General features: G+C 63.6%; 1 protein-coding gene across 1 annotated transcript in view; it reads right to left on the bottom strand.

Moving 5' to 3' along the window:
- The window catches only part of MACO1 (macoilin 1), a 39,416-nt gene that overhangs the window by 1,235 nt on the left and 14,719 nt on the right, over positions 1–23,462 (bottom strand). The window contains exons 2-10 of the mRNA XM_029080842.2: positions 18,638–18,779; positions 17,937–18,063; positions 16,348–16,471; positions 15,218–15,396; positions 12,605–13,103; positions 3,730–3,888; positions 2,786–2,968; positions 1,030–1,150; positions 306–480 (exon numbers count right to left, since the gene is read on the bottom strand). Coding sequence (XP_028936675.1) covers positions 306–480; positions 1,030–1,150; positions 2,786–2,968; positions 3,730–3,888; positions 12,605–13,103; positions 15,218–15,396; positions 16,348–16,471; positions 17,937–18,063; positions 18,638–18,779 — 1,709 coding nt within the window. The remainder of the gene's footprint in view (positions 1–305; positions 481–1,029; positions 1,151–2,785; positions 2,969–3,729; positions 3,889–12,604; positions 13,104–15,217; positions 15,397–16,347; positions 16,472–17,936; positions 18,064–18,637; positions 18,780–23,462) is intronic.

Genomic DNA, 23,462 nt, shown 5'->3' with positions numbered 1-23,462 from the left:
CCGGCATCCTCACGGAAAGGGGGTGGGCAGTGTGTGCGTGTGTGTGCGTGTGTGTGAGAGAGATGCAGACAGAGACACCGCTCTTCTTTCCACCTGCCTGATCCGGGGGTCCTAACTCACTTCATTGGGATATAACGAGTCCTCACCTCCCACCCACCGGCTCCCCGATTCCCCGATACGCCGACGAGCTGGGAGTCGCTCCACAATCAGCCCGGCAACCCACCTCGAGTCACGGCCCCCCTTTCCGGGAAAGGGGTCCGGGCCCGTCCTCTGCCCGGCCGGCCCGCCCGCCCCCGGCCCCGTACCTTGGGCGATCTCCAGCTGTCGCTTGGCGTCCCCTAGTGCGGAGAAGAGATCCAACTTGATTCTGGTCTCTGCGCTCAAGCTGTTCTCTAAGTGCTGTGTTTTGTCCTGCATGGCTGACAGGGCCGACATTAACACCTCGGTGTCCTTCTCGTTCTCCTTGTATTTCCGCAGCTCCTGCGGGCGGCACCGAGACGGGAGCGGTCACCCGCCAGGGAGCCGGGGGGGCCCGGCCGGCCTGGCTCCCCCGGGGCCGAGGGGGCCCGATGCCGCTCCCCGAGGGGAGAGTCCTAGGTTGGACTCGCTTAGGTTGGAGGGGGGCGAGCAGCAGAGAGACATGTTAATAATGATCGTGATGGTATTTTTTAAGCGCTTACTATGTGCCGAGCACCGTTACGAGTGCCGGGGAAGATACAAGTCAACCAGGTAGTGGGGAATCTCGAGGTAGGGAGCCAACGACCCCTTACTCCTTCCTGTCTTCCCTGGCTGGAGGACCCGGCCCTCTTCTCGCCCACCGGACCGGAGGCCCGGGTCCTAAAAACCCGCCACCTCGGGCTAACGTATCTGGCATCGAAGTCCTTCGCCGCCTCTAACGTTTCTGAGAAACTCCGACTCTCCCCGGACCATCCCGACCCCGACCACCAACCCGGGGGCAGCGGCCCGACCCCGACAGACTGGGGTTCGCAACCCGGATCCCTCCGGTGACCCTGGGTGGCTCCGTCTCACCTGCACTTTGATCTCTAATTCTCGGATCTGGTCCTCTTTGAGCTTCATGTCGAGGGTTAGCTTCTTGCACTCGGCCTCGAGCTCCCTGATGCGGCTCCGCAGCGTCTCCGTGCACTCTCCCCTGTTGCGAGACCACGGCGGCCGAGGCCGCGTCGGTGACCGCCCGCCTCGACCCCGCGCCGGCCCACCGGGCCCCCCGACCAGCCCCGCCGGGCACTTGCTCTTCTCCCACTCTCTCTGCGCGTCATCTACTCTCTCCCTCTGTTCTAACCCCCCTCCCGGCCCCACGGCACTTCCGTCCCCATCTGTCATTTGTTCATTTCTATTCACGGCCGTCTCCCCCTTTAGACTGTAAGCTTGTTGTGGGCGGGGAGCGTGCCCGCTTACTGTCGTACCGTCCTCTCCCGAGCGCTCAGTGAGCGCTCTGCGCACCGTAAGCGCTCAATCGATATGACTGAATCAAAGCGGCCCCAGGATGCGACCGACAGAGGAGGGTCGACCCCGTGGCCGCCAGCGGCGGGATGGTGGGGACCACGGCCTCGGGGGTTATCTGCCCCGACATCGCCGCTGAACCTTCCTGGGACTAAAGCCGGCCCCGGCCCGCCCCGAGCGACACGGGGCTCAGCGCACAGTACCTGCTTAACGGATAGTTTTGTTACTGTTGTAACAAGGTAGGAATAGTTTCTTACAGGCAGCGCTGCGGGAGGGTATCCGAGCAGCCCGCCTCGCCTCCTCCACCCTCCCACCCCACTCTAGCAGACTCCCGCTCCGTACCCTAATAATTGTGGCATTTGTTAAGCGCTCACTACGTACCGGACACCGTACTAAGCACCGGGGTGGCTACGAGCAAATCGGGTTGGACACAGTCCCCGTCCGACATGGGGCTCACGGTCTCAATCCCCGTTTTACGGATGAGGGAACCGAGGCCCAGAGACGTGCCGTGCCCCAAGGTCATACAGCAGACGAGTGGCGAGCCGGTTTAGACCCCCCGACCTTCTGTCTCCTAGGCCCGTGCTCCCTCCACGACGTCACGCTGCTTCTCATAAGGGCATGAGAGGGCAGTGACCGTCTAGCTCGAACCAACTGGAATCACCGTCCGGCAACTCCGGGACGTACCGGGAGACACGGCAACTTCTGGCCTGGAATTACCCTCCCTCTTCACATTCGACAGACCGTCGCTGTCCCCGGGCTTCGAAGCCTTATTAAAGGCCCATCTCCTCCAAGAGGCCTTCCCTGACTACACCCTCCTCTCCTCTCACTCCCCGCTGCGTCATCACCCTTGATCTTGGACTTGTTCCCTTTATTTACCCCTCTCTGCCCCCCCAGCGGCATTTATGTCCCGCTCCTCTGGACTGTAAACTCACTGTAGTCTACCGCTGTTATATGGAACTCTCCCAAGTGCTTAGTACAGCGCTCTGCACTTAATGAGCGCTCAATACATTGGCTCGATTGATTGAAGCCCAGAGAGGTGAAGAGATCTGTTAATGGAGACGTGTTACAAGGGCTCTTTTTGTTTTTACGGGATCTGTCGAGCGCTTACTTTGTGCCGGGCGCCGTACTACGCGGTGGGGGAGATATGAGCGAATCCAGTTGGACGCAGCCGACGCGTTAGCCGCCCGCTCGGCCCGGCACCGGCCCGGCTGGGCCGTCCGGACCCCCGGGGTCCCGGAGGGTCCATTTCTGGCCCCGCCCGCCCCCCGCCGCCACTCCCCCTTCCCTCCGCCCCCCGGTCCGATCGCGCCCGGGTCCTCGGTACCTGGTGGCCGCCGCGAAGGCCACGGCCCTGGCTGCGGTGGCTTCTTCTAACTTCTTCCGTTTCTTCTCCTCCACCAGTTGCTTTTCTACGAAGGCCCGGGCCTCCTGCTCGGCCTTCAGCTTCTTCTCCAGCTGGCTGACGGTTTGCTTGTCTTTCTGCTTCATCTGGACGGCGTTGTGCAGCCTGGGACACAAGCCGCCGCCGTTGGCCGAAGCGTGCTCGACGGACACCCTGCAGACCTCCGCCTCTCCCCCTCCCCCCCACCCGCAGCGGCTCGGCCGCTTCGGGTGGATCTGCTCCTCGGGACGCTCCAGGTCGGCGGGGGCGGGGAGGGAGATCCAACCCCCACAGGCCTCAGAGGGGAAGCGTGAGGAGGATGGGATTATTTCTCACTCAGGACGCAACGAGAAGTAAGCTCCTGCGAGGCGGGTACAATTACAGAGAGCCTCCCGCCCGAGCCCGAACTCCACAGATCGGGAGAAGAGGTCAGGCAGTCGGGGGGGGGGAGAAGGCGGGGGTGCCCCCGGAAAAAACCCAGCTTTTAACGCGGGCCGGGGCCCGGGGCCGCCCGACCGGATGGCGGCCGGCCCATCTGCCGAGAGGCCCGAGTGGGCTGCGGCCTAGAGGGAGTCCCCTCGGCCCTCCGACTGGGAGAAACGAACCCAAGGGTCCTAGCTGGAGCTGGCTTGGACTTAGGCGGCGCCCGCCCCCCCGCCCCCTCACAACATCCCTGGCCAGAAAGGCCCGGGCGGGGGTCGCTTGGCGCCGGCCCCCGGGAAAGAGCCCGAACCAGCCCGCTCGGCTTGGTGGCCGCCCTGTGCTCGCCGTGGGGCGAGGGCGCGGGTCTGCCCGGCCCCAAAGTGAGACTGGAGGAGACCCGCCCCCGCCTCCCGGGGGTTCCCCCATCCCTCCCGCGGGCGTGCCCCCCCCGGCCGCCGCCGTACTTGTTCTGCAGCAGCTCGTTCTCCTGGCGGAGCTGGCCGATCTCGGTCCGGATGGCCCGCTCGGTGCCCGTCAGGGAGCTGATCTGGCTGCGCAGTTCCTGTTCCACCTGCCGGCTGGCCTGCAGGTCCGCCTTCAGCTTCTTAATGTCCTGTTCCAACCTGCGGGGCGAGAAGCCGCTCAGACGCCGGGCCCGGGTCGGGTTGGGGGTCGTCACAAAGGGGGACCCCCGCAGAGGGGCACCGGCAAGGTCCTGACCTCCTGGGGGGCGGCCGAGGGAAAGAAAGAACCGCGCCTGCTCCGGGTGCCGAACGCCTCGGGCACCCCCCCCGTCCCCCACGGCAAACCGGCCGCCTCCGCTGCCAGGGTACAGCCTGGCTTAGCTGATTGAACCCGGGCCTGGGAGTCAGAAGGACCTGGGTTCTAACCCCGGCTCCGCCACACGTCTGCTATGTGACCTTGGGCAAGTCACTTACTTTCTCTGTGCCTCAGTTACCTCATCTGTAAGATGGAGGTTAAGAGCGTGAGCTCCATGTGGGACAGGGACTGCGCCCAACCTGATTAACTCTTATCCGCCCTAATGCTTGGAACGGTGCTTGGCACACAGTAAGCGCTTAACCAGTACGATGATGATAATAATAATAATAATAATAATAAGGGTGGAACGGGGGCCAAGCAGAGCAAGCTTGTCCAGCCTTGCCTCAGCAGAGAAGCAGCGCGGCTCAGCGGACAGAGCACGGGCCTGGGAGTCGGGAGCGACTGTGTTCTAATCCCGGCTCTGCCACTTGTCCGCTGGGTGACCTCGGCCGAGCGGCTTCACGGCTCTGTGCCTCAGTTTCCTCAACTGTACAATGGGGATGAAAACCGTGAGCCCCATATGGGACACGGTCTGCGTCCTACCTGACAGCCTTGTATCGACCCCAGCGCTTACCACGGCGCCAAGCCCGCACTCCGCTTACTCATCGTACTGTTATAGTGTGCTCTCCCCGCTGCTCAGTACAGTGCTCTGCAGTCAGCGAGCACTCAATAGATACGACTGACTGGCTGACACCTAAATACCACGCAAAGATCCTTCCGACTCTCAGGCCCTCCGCGCAGCCACGAGGTCACGCTGCTTCAATCGCAACTGGCCTCTGTATTCCATCACCACACCGATCTCTTAATCGCCTCTGACGAGCTGGGGGAAGCCTCCCGAGCGGCTGAGCGACGGGGTCTGGGCACTGGGAAGCAGAAAACGTCCTAGGAAATTCGGCTCCTCGCGAGTCAACTCCAAAGCCCGCCCTTCATCCCCTCCGTCAGTCGGTCACATCGACCGAGAGCCTACCGAGTGCAGGGCGCCGTACTAGGTGCTCGGCAGAGGACAATACGACAGTATGACAGACCCGCGACGAGGTGAACTGCCAGCTTGTGAGGGCCAGGGCCGTGGCTCGGAGTCCCGCTTGGACCGATCTGCTCCCTGGACCGGCGGACTGAGGTGCTCTTGGTGCCCTTATGCAGGGAGGCCAAGAGAAGGGACGGGACCTGCCCAGAGACACCTGCGATGGGCAACCGGCAGAGCCCGGGTTAGGGCCCGCTAGGCCACGCTATTCTCAAATTCATCATTCCTTAAAAGCCACTGCAATTTTTTACACTCGTTTATTAGGAAGAGTAGAGAGCACCGCGTGAACCCATGAAAAACCCAACTATCTGAAGCAGAATAAGAGATTTTACCCGGACGAAGCGGCCGACGTTCTCGGGCCCGCTTACTCTCCCCTCCTTCAAAGCCTTACTAAAGGCACATCTCCTCTGAGAGCCCTTCCCTGACTCAACCTTCCTTTTCCTTTCTTCCATTCCCTTCTGAGTCACCCTGACTAGCTCCCTTTACTCACTCCCCCCCCCCCCCCCCCCAGCCCCACAGCACTTATGTCCGTATCTCTCGTTCATTTATTTATTTCTCTCAACGTCTGTCTCCCCCTCTGAACTGTAAGCTCACCGCGGGCGGGGAACGTGTCGATCACACTGGACTCTCCCCGTCGCTCAGTACAGTGCTCTGTACACCGTAGGCGCTCAGAGAAGGTCGACCGACTGAGGCATCAAAGGGCTCAAGGGGGGCAGAGTCTAGAAAGGGAGGCCACCTGTCTTCATAACGGCCGGCTTCACCCTTCCACCGAACGGTCAATTCTTCCACGCGGCGAATGCCGAATTTCTTGGCGTGGGCTCGCCGACCCTTGGGGGCAAGTGGTGACCGGGAGGGTGAGCCGAACGCGGAGGGCGGCTGATAAGCCGGGGAAGGGTCCGAGGAAGGGGGCCGGGGTGTGGAAGGAGAAGCCCGCTGTCGGGAGGAGACTTCAGATCCAATTCCGCGGCTGGACTGGGCTAAGCTCCTTTTCCCCCCGTGAGGCTGGCTCCACTTGGCTGGGCCCGGGGATAAAGTCGGTTTATCTGCCTAGAGCGGCACTCAGGCCCCAAAGCACAGGAATTAAAAGCGCTTGGGTTTTTTTTCCGAAAAGAGGAGCAGAACGAGATCTTCTACTTGCTCCCAATCACCTCTGTGTTGCGGAACGGATTCTGCGGTGGTCCAGACCTTCCCTTTCCTGCCCCTCTGTCCCACTGCGGCGAGCAGCCGATTCCGCTGGTCGGAGGCTCGAAGGTCAGCGGGGCAGCGGGTGAGGGCAGCTGGCTGGGGCGGGCCGGTTGTCTGCGTGGCCTAGTGGCTACAGCCCGGGCCTGGGAGTCAGAGGGACCCGGGTTCTAAACCCGGCTCCACCGCCTGGCGTCTTGGGCAAGGCACTTCATTTCTCTGGGCCTCAGTTCCCTCACGACGGCGATCACGGTATCCGTTACGTCCTTACCATGTGCCGGGCACCGTACTACGCGCTGGGGTGGATACGAGCAAACCGGGTTGGACACAGTCTCAGCCTCCATTTTACAGAGGCGGTCACCGAGGCACAGGGAAGTGAAGCGACTCGCCCGAGGCCGCACGGCAGACAGGTGAAGGAGCCGGGAAAATGTACATCTGTAAAATGGGGAGCTCCAAGTGAGACATGCATTTAACAAATCCCATTTTTTTTTTTTTTTAAAAAAAAAGGGCCTTGTCTGTGGAAGGAAGCTTTCTGGGAAATCTGTCCCCACAAGAAACCGTCATTTCCCCTAGTAATCGGAATAACCGTGGTCTACGTTGCGCGTTCGCTGTGTGCCGAGCCCTGTACCGACCGCCGGGGTCGATCCGGTATGTACGGATCAAATCCGCGGTGAGACACTCTAGTGCCCCGGACACCAGCCGGGCCAGTCCCGAAGGGCATCCGGTCAGTCAAGGTATTTATTGAGCGTTTACTACGCGCAGAGTACTGCACTAAGCGCCCGAGGGGGTACAATCCAGTCGGGCTGGGGAAATGCCCGGGGAAGTTGGTACGCACCCGAAGCCGCCGTTATGAAAATACCGGAAGCCGAGTGCTCCCGGCCTTCCTGGCACAAATGCCCAAGCATAATCATAATAACCATGGTATCTGTTAAGCGCTTACTATGCGCCAGGCACTGTACTAAGCGCTGGGGTGGATACAAGCAAATCGAGTTGGACACAGCCCCCGTCCCACGTGGGGCTCACGGGCCCAATCCCCATTTTACCGATGAGGTGACCGAGGCCCACAGAAGTGAGGCGCCTTGCCCAGGGTCACTCAGCAGACGGGGGGGCGGGGCGGAGCCGGGATTAGAACCCGTGACCTTCCGACTCCCAGGCCTGCGCCTCATCCACTGTGCCGAACTGTCTCTCCACACCTAAGCTCTTGCCGTCCCCGTTCCCGGACAAACCACGGTGGGGCCTAGAGGACGCACCCGCCTGCGGGGTCACCTTCGTTTCTCTGGGCCTCGGTTTCCTCATCTGTACGACGGGGATTCAATATCCCTTCTGCCTCTCCTCCAGACCGGGAGCCCCTTGGGGAACAGAGACTGCGTCCGACCTGTTGATCCTGTATCTGCCCCGGCACTCGGTCCAGTGTTCGCAACAAAGGAAGAGCTTAACCGATACCCATTATTCCTATTATCGATCACCGTCGGGCTGGGGGAGGCCAGCGAGGTGGCATTAAAGGGGGAGGGGAGACGTGGATTCACTCAGAGGGGGCAGCGGCAGGGCGGTCCCGGGAGTCAGAAGGCCACGGGTTCTAATCCCGGCTCCTCCGGCTGTCCCCGGCGTAACCTCGGGCGACTCGCTTCGCTTCTCTGTGCCTCCGTTACCTCAACTCTCAGATGGGAATCGAGACCGTCAGCCCCACAGGGGACGGGGACCGTATCCACCCCAGCGCTCAGAACAGTAAGCGCTTAACAAATACCGCAATCATTATTACGATCGTTATCCTGGTTTTACCCGGCCAGGCTCCGGATGGATGGACTCGGGCTCGGGGAGGGGGCTCGGAGGGCCGTGGGGTGGCCGGGTACCGTCTCTGGACCTCAAGCTCCGCCGTGCCCCTTCCCTTGCCAAAGCACAGCTCTGTCTGCATTTCTGACGAATTGCGCCCCACCTCAGGAAAAATCCCCCCCCGTCGGGCGACACCGGTCACCGAGGAAAGAGGAACCGAACTCCCGGAGAAGCAACGCGGCCTAGCGGCTGGAGCTCGGGCCCGGGAGTCAGAGGACCCGGCCTCTGATCCCGGCTCCGCCACCTGTCTGCTCTTTGGGCAAGTCACGTCTCTTCTCTGCGCCTCAGTTACCTCATCTGCAAAATGGGGATTTAGACCGTGAGCCCCGGTGGGGGGAACGGGGACCGTGTCCACACCGATCTGCTTCTATCCACTCCGGCGCTCGGTACGGGGTCCGGCACACAGTAGGCACTTACCAAACACCCCAGTTATTATTATTGGAGGAGTGGAGTCCCGCCTTGGTTCTAAACTTCACACCAACTTCCCAGCTTCGGTTCGATTTGGGGTCTAAGAGAGGAGCTAAGAACGGACACGATCCACTTGGGTCCCACTCGAGACCGGGAGCTCGTCGTGGGTGGGGAACGCGTCGCGCTGTGCTCGGCACATAGTAAGCGCTCAACAGATATGACGACGAATGAACGAACCAGAGCGAAAAAGCAGGTCTCCCGTTCACGCGCCGGGGCTCCTTTGGCAGAGACTGCCGGAGCCAGTCACGAGCGGAAGAGTGGGTTGACCTGGAATAACGGTAATGATAATAATCGCGCTATTTCTTAAGCGCTCGCTCTGTGCCAGGCACTCCACTACGTGCCGAGGTAGCTAAATCGGGTCGGACACGGTCCCCGTTCCGCACGGGACTCGCGGTCTCGGTCCCCACGCGACAGCCGAGATAACCGAGGCACAGGGAGGAGAAGTGGCTCGCCCCGGGTCGCGCGGCTGACGAGAGGCAGAGATGAGGATTAGAACTCGGGTCCTCTGACTCCCAGGCCCGTGCTCCATCCACGAGGCCCCGCCGCTTCTCCTGGAGGCCGGGGGGGCGGGAGGGGAAAGTATCGGCCGGGTCCACAGGCCCAAAGCTTGAATCCCTTCCTCCCTTTCCTCTCCCTCCTAAGCGCCACCACATCGATGCAGTCACTTATTTCCTCTCCCTCTTCGATTACCGAATCGGCCGCTGACCCCCCCCCCCCCAGCTTCCCGTCCCTCCCCACTCCCGTCGATACTTCCCTTCCGCCGCCCGGATCAGTTCTCTACGAAAACCTTGGGTCCGTATTTCCCCACTCCTGGAGAATCTCCGGCGGTTGCCCGTCCACCCCGGCGTCGGACAGGAAGTCCTCACCGTCGGCTTTAAAACGGTCGATCCCCTCGTCCCCTCCTACGTCACCGCGCTACTCTCCTGCAACCCGGCCCGCACCCTTCGCTCCCCCCGACGCCCGCCTTCTCCCCGGGCCTCCACCTCGTCGCCGGGCTCTCGCCCGCGCCCTGCCTTGGGCCCCCGACGCCGTCCGGGGCCGCCCGTCGCCAAGCCTTCCGCGCCCCCGGGGTCCCCCGGGGGCATCGCTCCGAGGGAGGCCCGGCCCGGTCTAGGAAGTCCGGAATGAAGGAGGGGTGGCCGGACCGGTCTACACGCACGTACCCACGCCCGCTCGCCCGCCACGTGGCTTAGTGGAAATAGCCCGGGCTAGCCGCCGGGCCCCGGGTAACCGCCTCCATTTCCCCCCCACCGCCAGGGCAGCCACGACCTCGGGGCCCCAACGGGACGGGGGCGACTAACCGCGCGGGGGGGGGGGGTCTGCGTGCCCCCAATCCCGAGGGCAGAGATCGCCTGCCCGCTCTGTCACCCCGCCCCCGAGTGCTCGGCGCAGTGCTCCGCAGGCGAACGCCGTCGGTCGCCCCGTGTGCCGGTCTGCGCGGCCCCGGGGTGGGACTCTCCCTTTTAGGAGGAAGAGGAGCCGACCGGCTCTCCCGCCGCCCCGCCGCGCTACGGGGCCGAGGGTCGCAGACGACTCGCCTCCCTCTCTAGACCTCACGGGCGGGGGACGTCTCTTCCACCTTACGTTGTACTCTCCCAAGTGCTCGGCACAGCGGTCCGCACCCGGCAAGCGCTCGGTAAACACGACCGAACGGACGAACCTCGGCTTCGCCGACACTGTCCTTGGCCGGTTCTCCTCCCTCATTGGGGGAGTCCCTCGAGGTTCAGTTCTCGGGCTCCTCCTATTCTCCATCGACGGCCATTCGAGAGAGAGAGAGAGAGAATTCGGTGGCTTCCGCTAACGCCACTCCGCGGAGGATCCCCAAATCTCCCCCTCCAGCCCCGCGCTCTCTCCCTCTCTGCCGGCTCGCATCTCCTCCCGCCTTCGGGACGTCTCCGCTCGGGGACCGAAGCCTCCAACGGAACGGGTCCGAAGCAGAACTCTTCCAGTTGGACAGCGGACGAGCGCTCTCCGCGGCTTCGGCGAAGACACACCTCCGAGGGGCCTTCCCCGACTGAGCCCTCTTTCCCTCTTCTCCCGCTCCCTTCCGTGCGGCCCCCGCGGACGGATCGTTTTCTGCAATGCGATTTTTTAAGGGCTCCCTAGGTGTCGGGCGCCGTCCTGCCCGGGGACGCGGGTTCTGATCCCGGCTCCGCCGCCTGTCTGCTCCGAGACTTCGGGCCAGTGACTTCACTTCTCTGCGCCTCAGTTACCCCACCGGTAAAATGGGGATTAAGACCGTGAGCCCCGCGTCGTTCATCTCCCTACCTTCGTCCGCGCGTTCCCCTCCCCGGACGCCGAGCGAGAGACGACGGGTAGGAGAGGCGGCGGGGACCCGGAGCGCCGCGGCCAACGGAAATCTCCGTCCCGGAGATGGAACCGCCGCGGGTCGAGCCGTAGAAACGGAGGTGTCAGAGGGCGAGGCACGAGATCCGGAAGGCGGCCCAGAATCCCAAGGCCTCCGAGCGACCCCGTCGCCGCTCCGCAACAGCCGACGAATCCGTCTCTCCCGACCTGAGCCACTCGACCGCCCGGGTAAACCGAGGCCGAGGGCAGCAGGCTCCCGTCGCCGGGCACGCCCGCCTCTTATCTCCAAGAAGGCCTAGGGGTGAGCCTCGGATCCCGGACTTCCGAACGGTTTTGAGAATCGGTACGGCCCAGCGGACGGAGCCCGGGGCCGGGGAGTCAGAAGGACCCGGGTTCTGATCCCGGCTCTGCCACTCGTCCGCTGTGTGACCCTGGGCCAGTCACTTCACTTCTCTGGGCCTCAGTTCCCTCAGCTGGAAAACGGGGATTCAGACGGCGAGCCCCATGTGGGACGGGGACCGTGTCCCGTCCCATTACCTAGAATCGACCCCAGCACTCAGTACAGCGCCCGGCTCATAGTGAGCGCTTAAACGTCGTAAAGAAAACAGAGCAGGACGAGGTCGATCTCTTCCAGCCCCACTGCTGGTCTGGAAAACAGACTTTCGCTCCGAGAAGCCGGTCGTCGTTCTTCCTCGGACCCCGGGCCCCGCCCCTTCATCCTTTTATGGTACCTGTTAAGCGCCTACTACGTGCCAAGCACCGTTCTGAGCGCCCAAGTAGATACAGGCAGATCAGGATGGATGCAGTCCCTGTCCCGCATGGGGCTCGCCGTCTTCATCCCCGTTTTCCAGATGCTGCAACCGAGGCCCGGAGAAGTAAAGTGACCCGGCCGGGGTCACGCACCAGACCGGCGGCGACGCCGGGACCGGAACCCAGGTCCTTCTGATTCCCAGGCCCGGGAGCTATCCACTAGGCCGCCCAGGCTCCCCGCCGACTCGGGCGGGCGCAGGCGACAACCCCGCCCGGATGACAAACCAAACCGTTTCACCGGAATCGACGGGAGCCCTCTCCCTTGCTTGCGACCACACCGACAGGTCTTCCCGGGCCCGGGGTGGCGGGGACCAAGCCGGCCGATCGGGCGGATGCGACCGGAGGCCCGTCTTCCACTCCCGCATCTTTATCGGGCGCTTGCCGCGCGCAGAGCACCGTACCGGGCGCTCGTCTTCCCGCGCGGCCCCGGGAGAGGCGGCGGCAGTGACGGACGGATGCCGCGCCTTAGCCCCCGAGGCCGGGGCGGGGGGGGGGGTCCCCCGGCCCCCGGCCCCCGCCCCCGCCGCCAGAAACGAGGAAGAGGAGAGCGTCGCCGGAGGAGCAACACGGGCACAGCGGCTAGAGCCGGGGCCCGGGGGTCAGGAGGTCCCGGGCTCTAATCCCGGCCCCGCCACCTCTCCGCTGCGGGACCCCGGGCGAGTCGCTTCACTTCTCTGCGCCTCCGCGACCGCATCTGTAAGACGGGGCTGGAGACGGCGAGCCCGACGGGGGACGGGGACCGCGTCCGACCCCATCCGCTCGGATCCACCCCAGTGCCCAGGAGAGCGCCCGGCACGTGGCGAGCGCTTGATAATGACGCCGTCATCGTCGCCGTTACCCCCCGCTGCCGACCCGGCGCGCCCGTCTCCCCGGGCCGGAGGGCGTCCCCGGGCCCGACTCACCTCACCAGGGCGTCCGGTTTGCCCAGCTGGTTGTTCGGGATACAGTTCTCCATTAAGTCCTTGTGCGCGGCGGGGGTCTTGCCGGCGCACTTCTGTTTCTTCTCGTTCTTACCGGCCGAGGACGGGATGCTGCCGTTGGCGGCGTTGTGCCCCCGGGGGGACGAATTCACCGCCCCGCTGGCGTTTTTGTAGTTTTTGGACGAGGCGCTGCACGAGTCCTCCTTCAAGAGGTTCTCGGTGCTCCCGACCAGATCGTTGTTTAACCTTTTACTGTTGATGTGGTTTTCCATGTATTCGATTTCTTGGATTTTAGAGTCTACTGGCTGCAAAATATTGTTATTTATCCCAAGGTTGTGCTTTTTGGCCTCCTTGTCCCTCTCTCTCCCCTTGTCTCTGTATTCCAGCTCCGGCAGTGTCGGGGACAATTTTTTACCGGAAGGAATGCCTCCGTTGTGGTGGAGAATCAGCGAGGGATCCACGTCGGATAACCCTTTGGCAGCTGCGGGTCCAAAGACAGAGAGCGAGAGAGAGACGGAGACGGAGAACGAGAGAGAGGATGAGAGAGAGAGAGAGAGAGAGAGAGGGGAAAAGGGGGCGGGGGGAGACAGAGAGAGAGAGCGGAAGAAAAATAAAACGAGAGAGGCAGGTACCGAGGATTATTTTAAGTGGCAAAATCCCCAGGCCGGGGTGATTCGGCAACCTCCGTCATCTATCGTTTACTCAGGGAACTCACTGAACGCCTACGGCAGCGGACGGGACGAGCGCTCTGAGCTGGCGTCGGAAACCGGACCCCTGTCGATCCGAGAGGGTGTCTCCTCGGGGAGCCGCTCCCGTTTAAGGGGCGGGGCAAATTCCGGACCTCCAGATGGAAACGCGCGGACGCGAGGATAGAAGCGGGCGTGTGGGGAGACGGGAAACATCCCCGGGCGGCCCAGGGGAGAGGGAGAGCCCATCGGGCCGACGGGGCCGTGACGCGCGGCTCCACGGAGCGGCGGCGGGGAGTCCGGCCGTTTGAGTTCCGGAGATTAACGGGACGACGCAACGGCCGCGGAAGCGAGGCCGTGCCGGAAAAGATCGTCCCCTTCGCACCGGACCGTCGGCCGGGGAAACTCAAGGGATTAACTGCGGCCCGCCTTCTGGAGGCTTGGCGTTCTTCTGCCCCGGCCCCACCCAACTCGACACCCCGGCCCGTCACCGTCCGCTCCCCCACGAGAGCCGAGGCCGCGCCCCTGGGCGCCGGCCAGAGGGGGGACGCGCCGCCACCGGTTGTTTTTAAAAAGAGGGTATTTGTTCAGCGCTTTCTACGCGCCAAACACCGTACACGAAGCACTGGGGTAGACACGGGGTAGTCAAGGCCCACGCGAGGCTCGCGTTCTAAGTAGGAGGGGGCACGGGGACTGAATCCCCAGTTCACAGTTGAGGGAACCGAGGCGCAGGGAAGTGAAGTGACTCGCCTAAGGTCACACCGCAAGCGTCAGGGCTGGGATTAGGACCCAGGTCCTCTGACTCCCGGGCCCGAGCTCCTTCTCCTAGGCCGGGGTGCGTCTCCGCTAGGGAGGCCCGCTGGGAGTCACCCGGGGTGTCCCCCCGGGGGATCCCCTCTCCTGGAAGGGGCCGGGGGGACGACAGTTTTCCGGGGGAAGGGGACGGACACCTCGGCCACCTCGGCCACCCGCCCCCCATCGGCCAACCCGTCCATCAGAGAAGCGGCGGGACCTCCCGGGAAGACCCCGGGCCCGGGAGTCGGAGGGCCCGGGCACTCACCCCGGCTCGGCCGCTCACCGGCCACGTGACCTGGGCTACGTCACTTCTCTGGGCCTCGGTTCTCTCATCCGCAGGATGGGGATCCGACCCCCGTGCCCCCCCCCCCCCCCACTTCGAAGGTGAGCCTCGTGGGGGCCTTGACGATCCCCTATCCGCCCCGGTACTTAGAGTACAGTGCTTGGCACGCGGTAAGCGCTTAGATATCATTATTATTATTATTACTACCCACGTCCCTTCTCTGGCCTGGGACGCCCCCCCCCGCCCTCAAATCCTACAGACGATGGCTCTCCCCACCTTCAAATCCTCACCGAGGGCCCATCTCCTCCCGGGGGGCTTCCCGGATTAAGCCCCTCCTCTTCTCCCACTCCCTTCGGCGTCGCCCTGACGTCCCCATCTGTCCCCGATTTATTTTTAATAATGTCGGTATCTGTTGAGCGCTTACCATGTGCCCAGCGCCGTCCTAAGCGCTGAGGTAGACGCGGGGGACTCGGGTTGTCCCACGCGGGGCTCACCGGCTTAACCCCCATTTTCCGGATGAGGGAACCGAGAAGTTAAGTGACTCGCCCAGAGCCGCGCGGCTGACGGGTGGCCGAGCCGGGATTCGAACCCGCGACCTCCGACTCCAAAGCCCGTGGTGCTCTTTCCGCTGAGCCACGCTGCTCCCCTGATCGTTTTTACCGACGCCCGTCTCCCCCGCTCTACACTCTGAGCCCGTGGTGGGCAGGGAACGCGTCTGCGGCTGTGCGGAACTCTCCCGGGCGCTTACTCCCGGGCTCCGCGCACGGCAGGCGCTCGAGAAACACGACCGGATGAGCGGGTCACTGTTCCCTTCGGGGCTGGAGGACCTACCTTCTTCCGCCTCCCTCTCTTGCCTCTGTAGCATCTGTTGCTCCGGAGGGAGCGCCTGCTGGAGGAGCTGCATGTAGAATTCGTTCTCCTTCTGCACCTCTTTTTGTTTTCTCAACCGCATCTTGTAGCTGACGTAACTCTTGAAGCCGAAGCCCAAGGTCACCACCGGGTACCCGATGCTAGGGGGAAGGCAGACCCGTCAGCGGGGACCAGGTTGGGATCGTTTTTGTCTTCTCCCCCCTTGAGAGACACACGCACACCCGCAGACCGCTGGCTTTGGGGAGGAGGAGGAAGGTGCCGGGCAGGCCTCGGGTCACGGGTTCTGAACCCGGCTCCGCTACCTGTCTGCTGGGCGACCCGGGGCGAGTCACGGCATTTCTCTGGGCCTCAGTCGCCTCATCTGGAAAACGGAGATTTCATCCGTTCGATCGTATTTATCGAGCGCTTACTGCGCGCAGCGCACTGTCCTAAGGGCTCGGAGGGTACAATTCAGCGATAGAGACGATCCCTGCCCACGACGGGCTCACAGTCTAGAAGGGGGGAGAGAGACATCGAAACAATAATAATGGCGCTTACTCCGCGCAGAGCACTGTTCTAAGCGCCGGGGGAGATACGGGGGCCGTCGGGTCGTCCCACGTGAGGCTCCCGGTCTTCCTCCCCGTTTCGCGGATGAGGGAACCGAGGCCCAGAGAAGCCAAGTGACTTGCCCGCAGGTCACCCAGCTGCCAAACCCAGGGCAGGACCTCTGACCTCCCAAGCCCGGACTCTTTCCGCTGAGCCACGCCGCGTCCCCTAGCGACAAGCAAACGGACGGCGACCGCGCACGACCCGATCTGCTGGCATCCACGCCGGCGCTTAGTACGGCACCTGGGACACAGTAAGCGCTTAACCGGTACCGTAACTCTTATTATTATAAACAAAGTCTGGCTTCCGGGTGCCCAGAGGACGGTGTCTACTGACGCCACCCGGCCCCGTCGCAACAGGACCTTTCGAAGGCGGCGGCGAGGAAGCTCGCCAAATCGGGCTGGATTCCTCCCGGCCCCCAGCCCAGCCCCGCCTCCCGCGGGGCCCCGGTCTAAAAACAGCCCAAGCCGGACCGGGCGGCTTCAAGGACACCGAGCGAGCCTTACCAGTGAGCGGCGAAGGGTCGACAGAGGTCTACGTGAAAGTTTTTGAGGTCTTTAAATCTGATCGCCGCCTCGATGTACACAAAGAGTATCCACAGCGATACCGTGGGAAGGCACACTCCCCTCTCTGTGGAAAAAGAAAGCCGGGAACGGGCATCGCTGACGCCGGAAGGGCCTGTCGGGCGTGACTCCCCCCGCTCCCCTCCCCACAGCACTGATTTTCCTTATCCCTAATTTACTTATCTCCGTTCACCCCCATCTCCCCCTCTAGACGGGAAGCTCGCGAGCAGGGGAATGCGTCTGTCACACTGGACCTTCCCAAGCGCTCGGGACAGTGCTCCGCACACGGTGAGCGCTTGATAGATACTACGGACGGATCGGGTTCCGCCTCGATCGGGGCGATCTCCGTCACGGAGGCCGAAGGCCCCTCCGGCGCCGAGCGGTCGGGCCTCGCGGCCTTCCGAGGGTTGAACCGGGGGCGGGGGAGGAGGCCGAGCCCGTTGTGATGTGATGGCCCGGCTGCCGCTTGACGTGGGGGGGCGGGGAGAGGGCGGGGGCGCCTCAGGAGGGCGAAGGGGAAGACGCCGGAGGTTTGCGGGCGGGGAAGCCGACGCTGCCTGAGCGGCCCTTCCCCGAGAGGGCCCGGCCGGGGAGTCCGAGGGGAAGTCAGAACAGAGGGGAGGAAATCCTCGCTCTGGGAGGGCCGGGGAAGGAAAGGGAGGATGCCGGCAGGGAGCCCACCTACGGGAAGTCGGGGCTGACTCTGGCCGCCCCAGGAGGGCCCCGGGGGCACCCGGGAACGCTGCGGTGACGGGCGGCAGACGCGAGCCGAGATGGGCGGCGCTCCCGAGGGGAGCCGTGGCTAAGATTGAGCGGAGAAGTCCCGTCTTGGGGAGATGGCGCTTTTCTGGCTGCCGGGCTGCCAAGCCATTAAACGTTTCCCGAGAGATACTTTAACCACGGTCGCTTTTACCACGGTTATACCCGGAGGCCCTCAAGTCCCTTCTCCCGGCACACGCCGGCCCTAGTCCTGGGAGAACTCCCCAGAGGAGCCGCCCCCGGCCGGGCCGACTGGCAACCCGCTTCCCGGTTCTGGCCTATCACGGCGGGGGCGGGAAGCTCGCTCCAGACTGGAAGCTCGCTGTGGGCAGGGAATACTTCTACCGACTTCTCAAAGCGCTCAATAAACAGCGCTCAGTAAGCGCTCAATAAACAGCACCGGTCGGCTTCCCCCGGCCTCCGGGACGGCCCGGCTCGGACCGCTCGGGGAGCGACGGGGCGGGGGTCGGCAATCCCTTCCCCACAGGCCGCCGCCGCGGACGTCGGCTGCCGTTTTCGAATCGCCCTCCCGACCCCTAAACGCTCCCGGCGATCGGACCCCAGGGGGTGAGGGGACTCTGAGGAACGGGAAGTCGCAGCCGAAAACCAGGACGAAAGTCTCGGAGACGAGTCAGAGGCTCGGGAGGGACCCGACCGCAGCCGCGGTCGGCCGGGGGAGGGCCGCCCGGGCCCCGGACTCCGCCGGCTCCCCGCCGCCGCCGCTCGGGCGACGACCGCGATGCTATCTCACCCGCGGCTCCGGGAAGACCCACCTGTGTGCCAGACGTACTGAACCCACACGTACGTGCTGGCCGCGAAGAAAAGCCATTGTATCGGGATGAAGAGCAGACATATTATGTTCGACGTGAAGGCGACGCACACGAAGAATACCGAGAAGGCCTGGGAGGGAGAGACGAGACGGAAAAGGAGATCGCAGACCGTCGAGTGACGCCCGCGGGACTCGAGGGGGCCTTTTCCGGGGTTGCGGGAAGGGGGTTGCTGATCCCGCCCTGAGGTCGATGGGAATACCGACAGGAACCTGGGTGGACGGGCGCTGGAAGGGGAAAGGGCGGGGAAGGTTCCGCCAACGCCCGCCCCGGCACTGACCTTCGATCCTGCCCCGACGGGGATGCCCCGGTGGTGCCCGGGGAGGGCAAGCGGGCTAGCAGATCACCCGCTCGCCCACGGCCCCGTTCAGGCCTCGTCTTGCTAGCTCGCTCTAAGTGCTCAGTACAGTGCGTCGCACAGAGTAAGGCGCTAACACAACCGGTCCCCGGAAACCTTCCCGACCGGCCCCCGGAGATCTTCCTAGAACGACCGCCCGTTCCCCAACCATCCCCCGGGGCACCGGGAATTCCCGCTCGGCCCACGTTTCCACCAACCCCGTTATACCGTCCTCTCCCGAGCATCCGGCAGAGCCCTCTGCACACAGCGAGCGCTCGATGAATACCCCCGACGGACCCGTCGCACGTACCAGGCCCTGGTATCTGAAGGAATCATAGACGCTTCTGATGAAAAGCCAGAACGGCCACAGGTATTCAAATCTGAATTCCAGGACAAAATCTGCCAGCAATACGAGGGCCCACACTACCAGGAATTTCAGGTACAGGAACGTACTGTAAAAGAAGAACAAAACGCGCGGGGTTAACGCAACGCCGCTGCCCGGCCGGAAGCCAACGTCGGTCTGCCCCTCCCGTCCGTCAGCTCCTCGAGGGCAAGGATGACGCTGGCCGGGCTCTCCCCAGCGCTCAATATACAGTGCTCGGTCCGGAGTAAAACGCCCAGTCACCACCGCTGATCGACGGGAACCGACAGAGAGGTGCAGGACACACGCGATGAAAACAGTACTGCTGGTGACTACGGAATCCGCTGAGCGCTTACGACGTGCCGGGCACCGGACTAAGCCCTGGGGTGGATGCAGGCAAATCGGGTCGGACGGAGTCCCCGTCCCACGTGGGGCTCACAGTCTAAACCGCCGTTTGCCAGACGAGGCAACTGAGGCCCGGAGAAGCGATGGGACTTGCCCAGGGTCAAACAGCGGACGAGTGGGGAAGTCGGCATCAGAACCCATGACCTTCTGACCCCCGGGCCCGCGCTCTGCCCGCTGTGCCGTGCCGCTTCTCCTAGAAAAAGGGTGAAGGTCGGTGGGAGGCGGGGGGAGAGCTAGAAAGATGAGAACGGTACCGTATTTCCCAACCGAATGCGGCTTTTGATTCTTTTTTTCATTCAAGCTCCGGTGAGACAAGGAGGTCTGCTGCTCTGCCGTGCTAATTATGGCATTTATAATAGAGCAACAGGAATAAATACGAATGCTATTACTTCTTCAGCCTCTATTACGGGCTAAGAGTGGGTTTAGACAGGAGATCAATCGAACACGATCCCCGGCCCACGCAGAGCCCGCGATCCGAGGGGGGAGGGAGAACAGATCGTTTCTTTGGAACCTCGTTTTGCCCACGTCGCCCCACTCCTCGAAGCGGCTGCCCGGGAGAGGGGCGGCCCGGCGGAGAGAACCCAGGCCTGGGAGTCCGAAGGGCCCGGGTTCCGATCCCGCCTCCGCCACCTCCCCGCCGGGTGACCTTGGGTGAGTCACTTGGCTTTTCTGTGCCTCGCTTCCCTCGTCTGTAGAACGGGGATGAGGACCGAGAGCCCCGCGTGGGACGTAGACGCCGCCCAACCCGACGAGCCTGTATCGATTCCAGCGCTCGGCAGAGCGCCTGCTGCACGGTAAGCACTTAAATACCGTCAGAAAAGCGAAACAAAAACACCCTCCGCCGGCCGCCCATCCAAGAGAACCCCCCGGCCCACCGGCTCTCATTTAAGCCGGTCGGCTCGCCCATCCTCGCTCGTCTCCCGCTCCACCCCGCGGACGCACTCCTCTCTTCTCGAATTAATTGAGAATCAAATCAACTGGAGAGGTCGCCGTATCTCGCTCTCACCATCCACCCCCTTCGGGTAGACCGCCGCTCTCCCCCATCTTCCCGGCCCTCCTGAAATCCCATCTCCTCCAGGAGGCCTTCCTCGATGAATCTCTCCGCTCCCCCGCCCCCTCCAAGCTGCCATTTTGCCCCTTCCCCGTCCCCCGGGCGGACGGGTGCCCTCTCTTTCCGGTGGTCTCCCTTGAAATACCCTCCCAGTCCACCGCTTCCTCCGACCGGCGTCCCTCCGCGAGACGGGAAGCTCCTCGAGGGGAGGGATCACGCCTAAAGCCGCTGGACACCCCCCGCCCGGTTCTTGGACTCACCCTTTATTCAGCCCTCCCCCGGCCCCACGGCGCTCACATCCACACGCGTGATCCATTCACCGACACCGACGTCCGTCTCCCCCCGAGGCCGTACGCTCGGGGCGACCGACTGGGTTATAACGTCCCCCCCCCCCCCCCAGGCGCTTAATGCGGTCCCCCGCTCACGGTCAAGCGCTCGGTAGATCCCGCCGATCGATCCGGAGGGTTCAGGCCGGCGTGCCGCGCGAAATACGCACCCGGTAAAGCAATCGGTCGCGTTGACCGAGCGCCCGGGAGAGCACCCCGCAACAGAATCGGCTGCTTAAATACCCGAGCGGCAGGGCCACTGACGGAAGCCCAGCCGGGCGAGCGGATTCTTCGCCCGGCGGCTAAATGGAGCCAGGCTAAAGCTCCCACGGGCCGTGGGAGAAACGTATTGCCCCGCTCAGCCACGTACAATTAAAGGGATGGGGAAAGAAAAAAGGGGAGACGTCCGTCTGCGCCGCCTCGGCCCCGCTGACCGCGCGCCCGTTACGGCAAGCCGCTTCCCCGTGAAAGCGCTTTAATTCTGCCCCGGGCTGAGCCCTCCTGGCTTCCGTGTTCCTCGGAGTCCTTGCCGAGCCACCGCCCGGCCCCCTGCCCGGCGACGGGCTCCCGGAGGGCGGGAGGGAGGGCCGGGCCGGAGGTGCCCGCGGAATCCGGACCCTCCCTTCCGCGGCGTCTCCGTAGCCCCCGAGCGCTCCGAGGTGGTGGAAGAGCCGCGGCGCCCGTGCCGTTCGCGGCACGGGCAGGGTGGCCTGGCCGAGGGTGCGCGGGCCTGGGAGTCGGAGGACCCGGGTTCTAGTCCCGGCTCCGCCGCTTGGCTGCCGTGGGGCCTTGGGCACGTTGGGTCGTTTCGCATCCCGTTTGCTTGCATCCACCCCGACGCTCAGTACGGCACCGGCCCGGCACGCGGTAAGCGCTTAAGAGGCAGCGTGGCGGGGCGGATAGGGCCTGGGCGACAGAGGGTCATGGGTTCTAATCCCAGCTCCGCCACCTGTCCGCCGTGTGACCTTGGGCAAGTCACTTGACTCCTCTGTGTCTCAGTCACTTCATCTGGAAAATGGGGATTGAGACCACGAGCCCCACGAGGGACAAGGACTGGGCCCAACCCGATTTGCTTGTATCCGCCCCAGTGCTTGGTACAGCGCGTAGCCCATACTAAGGGCTTAAATACCAGCGTTATCATTATTATAACGGTTGTCATATCGTCATCGAGTTACTTCCTTTCTCTGAGTCTCAGTTCCCTCGTTTGCCAATTGGGGATTCGATCCCGATCCTCCCTCCTACTCGGACCGTGGATCCCAACTGGGACCCGACGATCTTCCGTTAACCTCGTCTGTAAAATGGGGATCCAGTAATAACGTCGGCACTCGTTAAGCGCTTGCCACGCGCAGGGCACCGTTCTAAGCGCTGGGGCGGATACGGGGTCGTCGGGTTGTCCCCGCGTGAGGCTCCCGGTCTTCATCCCCGTGGTACAGATGAGGTCACCGAGGCCCAGAGAAGCGAAGTGACTCGCCCACAGTCAGCCGACAAGCGACAGAGTCGGCACTCGAACCCACGACCCCTGACTCCCAAGCCCGGGCTCTCTCCGCTGAGCCCGGCCGCTCCTGGGAAGCCCATGCGGGACACGGACCGGACCCGACCTACCCCAGCGATTCCAGTTCCTGCCACGCGGTAAGCACTTTTAAATATCATAAAAAAAAAACCAAACAAATCCGTCTGGGAATCCCAAAGGAGGAAGAAAGAATCTTTCCTTCCCCTAACGACGTGGCCCCCCAACGATACGTTTTCCCACGCGTACACGCCCCCCCCCCCCCCCCCCCCACCTCTCCGACTCACAGCCGACGGAAAACCGCACCGGGCCTCTAGAAATCCCAACCCGCCGTTGGGCGGCCGAGGCGGTTCATCCCGCCGGAGGGCCGACCGGAGCGGGGATTTTTCAAGTGCTTCTCTGGGCCCGTGATAGACACGTTCCGAAGTCTGGAACCCAGGGGCCGGCCGGTGAGGCCTTTTAATAGCAACGCTGCTATTTCGGGCGCCAGCGAAACGCGGGTGACGGCATTTGCCGTCCTCGGGCTCGCCGGCCGGGACGAGGAGGCGTGAGGGGCGGGGGGGGGGGGGGGAGAAGGCGCGCTCGCCCGCCTCTGGGTAACGGGTCCCTCTCCCTGCGGGCCGTCCCTCGGCCTCCCGGAATCTCCCCCGGCGCGTTAACGGGAAGAGAGGCGCCAACTCCCACCTCCAGGAGGGACCGCACCGGTGGCTCGGCGGAAAGAGCCCGGGCTTGGGAGTCGGGGGTCGGGGGTTCTAATCCCGGCTCTGCCGCTTGCCAGCTGACTGTGGGCGAGTCGCTTCACTTCTCTGGGCCTCCGTGACCTCGTCTGGAAAACGGGGATTCAAACTGCGAGCCCCAGGTGGGACAACCTGATCATCTTGTATCCCCCCGGCGCTCAGCACATAGTAGGCGCTTAACGGATACCACCATTATTAACTCTGCTCCCCCCCCGCAAAGCAGCGGAGCTTAGGAAGAAGCAGCGGGGCTTAGTACGAGGGTGGGGGGCTTAGCGGGTAGAGCCCGGGCCTGGGGGTGAGAAGACGTGGGTTCTCGTGTCTGCCGGGGGGGACCGCGGCCGAGTCGCTGCACTCACTCATTCAGTCGTATTCACTGAGCGCTTACTACGTGCAGGGCGCCGGACTAAGCGCTTGGAACGGACAGTTCGGCAACAGAGACCCCCCCCCCGCCCATCGACGGGCTTACGGTCTAATACGACGGACGGCCAAACACGAGACATCGTCACGATAAGCGGAACCGAGGGGCCGGACACCTCGTTTAGGGAAGCGGCGTGGCTCAGAGGAAAGAGTGCGGGCTTGGGAGCCAGAGGTCATGGGTTCGAATCCCGGCTCTGCCACTTGGCGGCCGGGTGACTGTGGGCAAGACACTTCGCTTCTCTGTGCCTCGGTTACCTCACCTGCAAGACGGGGACGAAGACCGCGAGCCTCGCGTGGGACAACCCGATGACCCCGTATCTCCCCCAGCGCT

This window comes from Ornithorhynchus anatinus, chromosome 16 (assembly GCF_004115215.2).
Source record: "Ornithorhynchus anatinus isolate Pmale09 chromosome 16, mOrnAna1.pri.v4, whole genome shotgun sequence".
Classification (NCBI taxonomy): domain Eukaryota; kingdom Metazoa; phylum Chordata; class Mammalia; order Monotremata; family Ornithorhynchidae; genus Ornithorhynchus; species Ornithorhynchus anatinus.
Note: the sequence above shows the minus strand (reverse complement) of the source record. Positions and strands in the feature narration are given on the sequence as shown.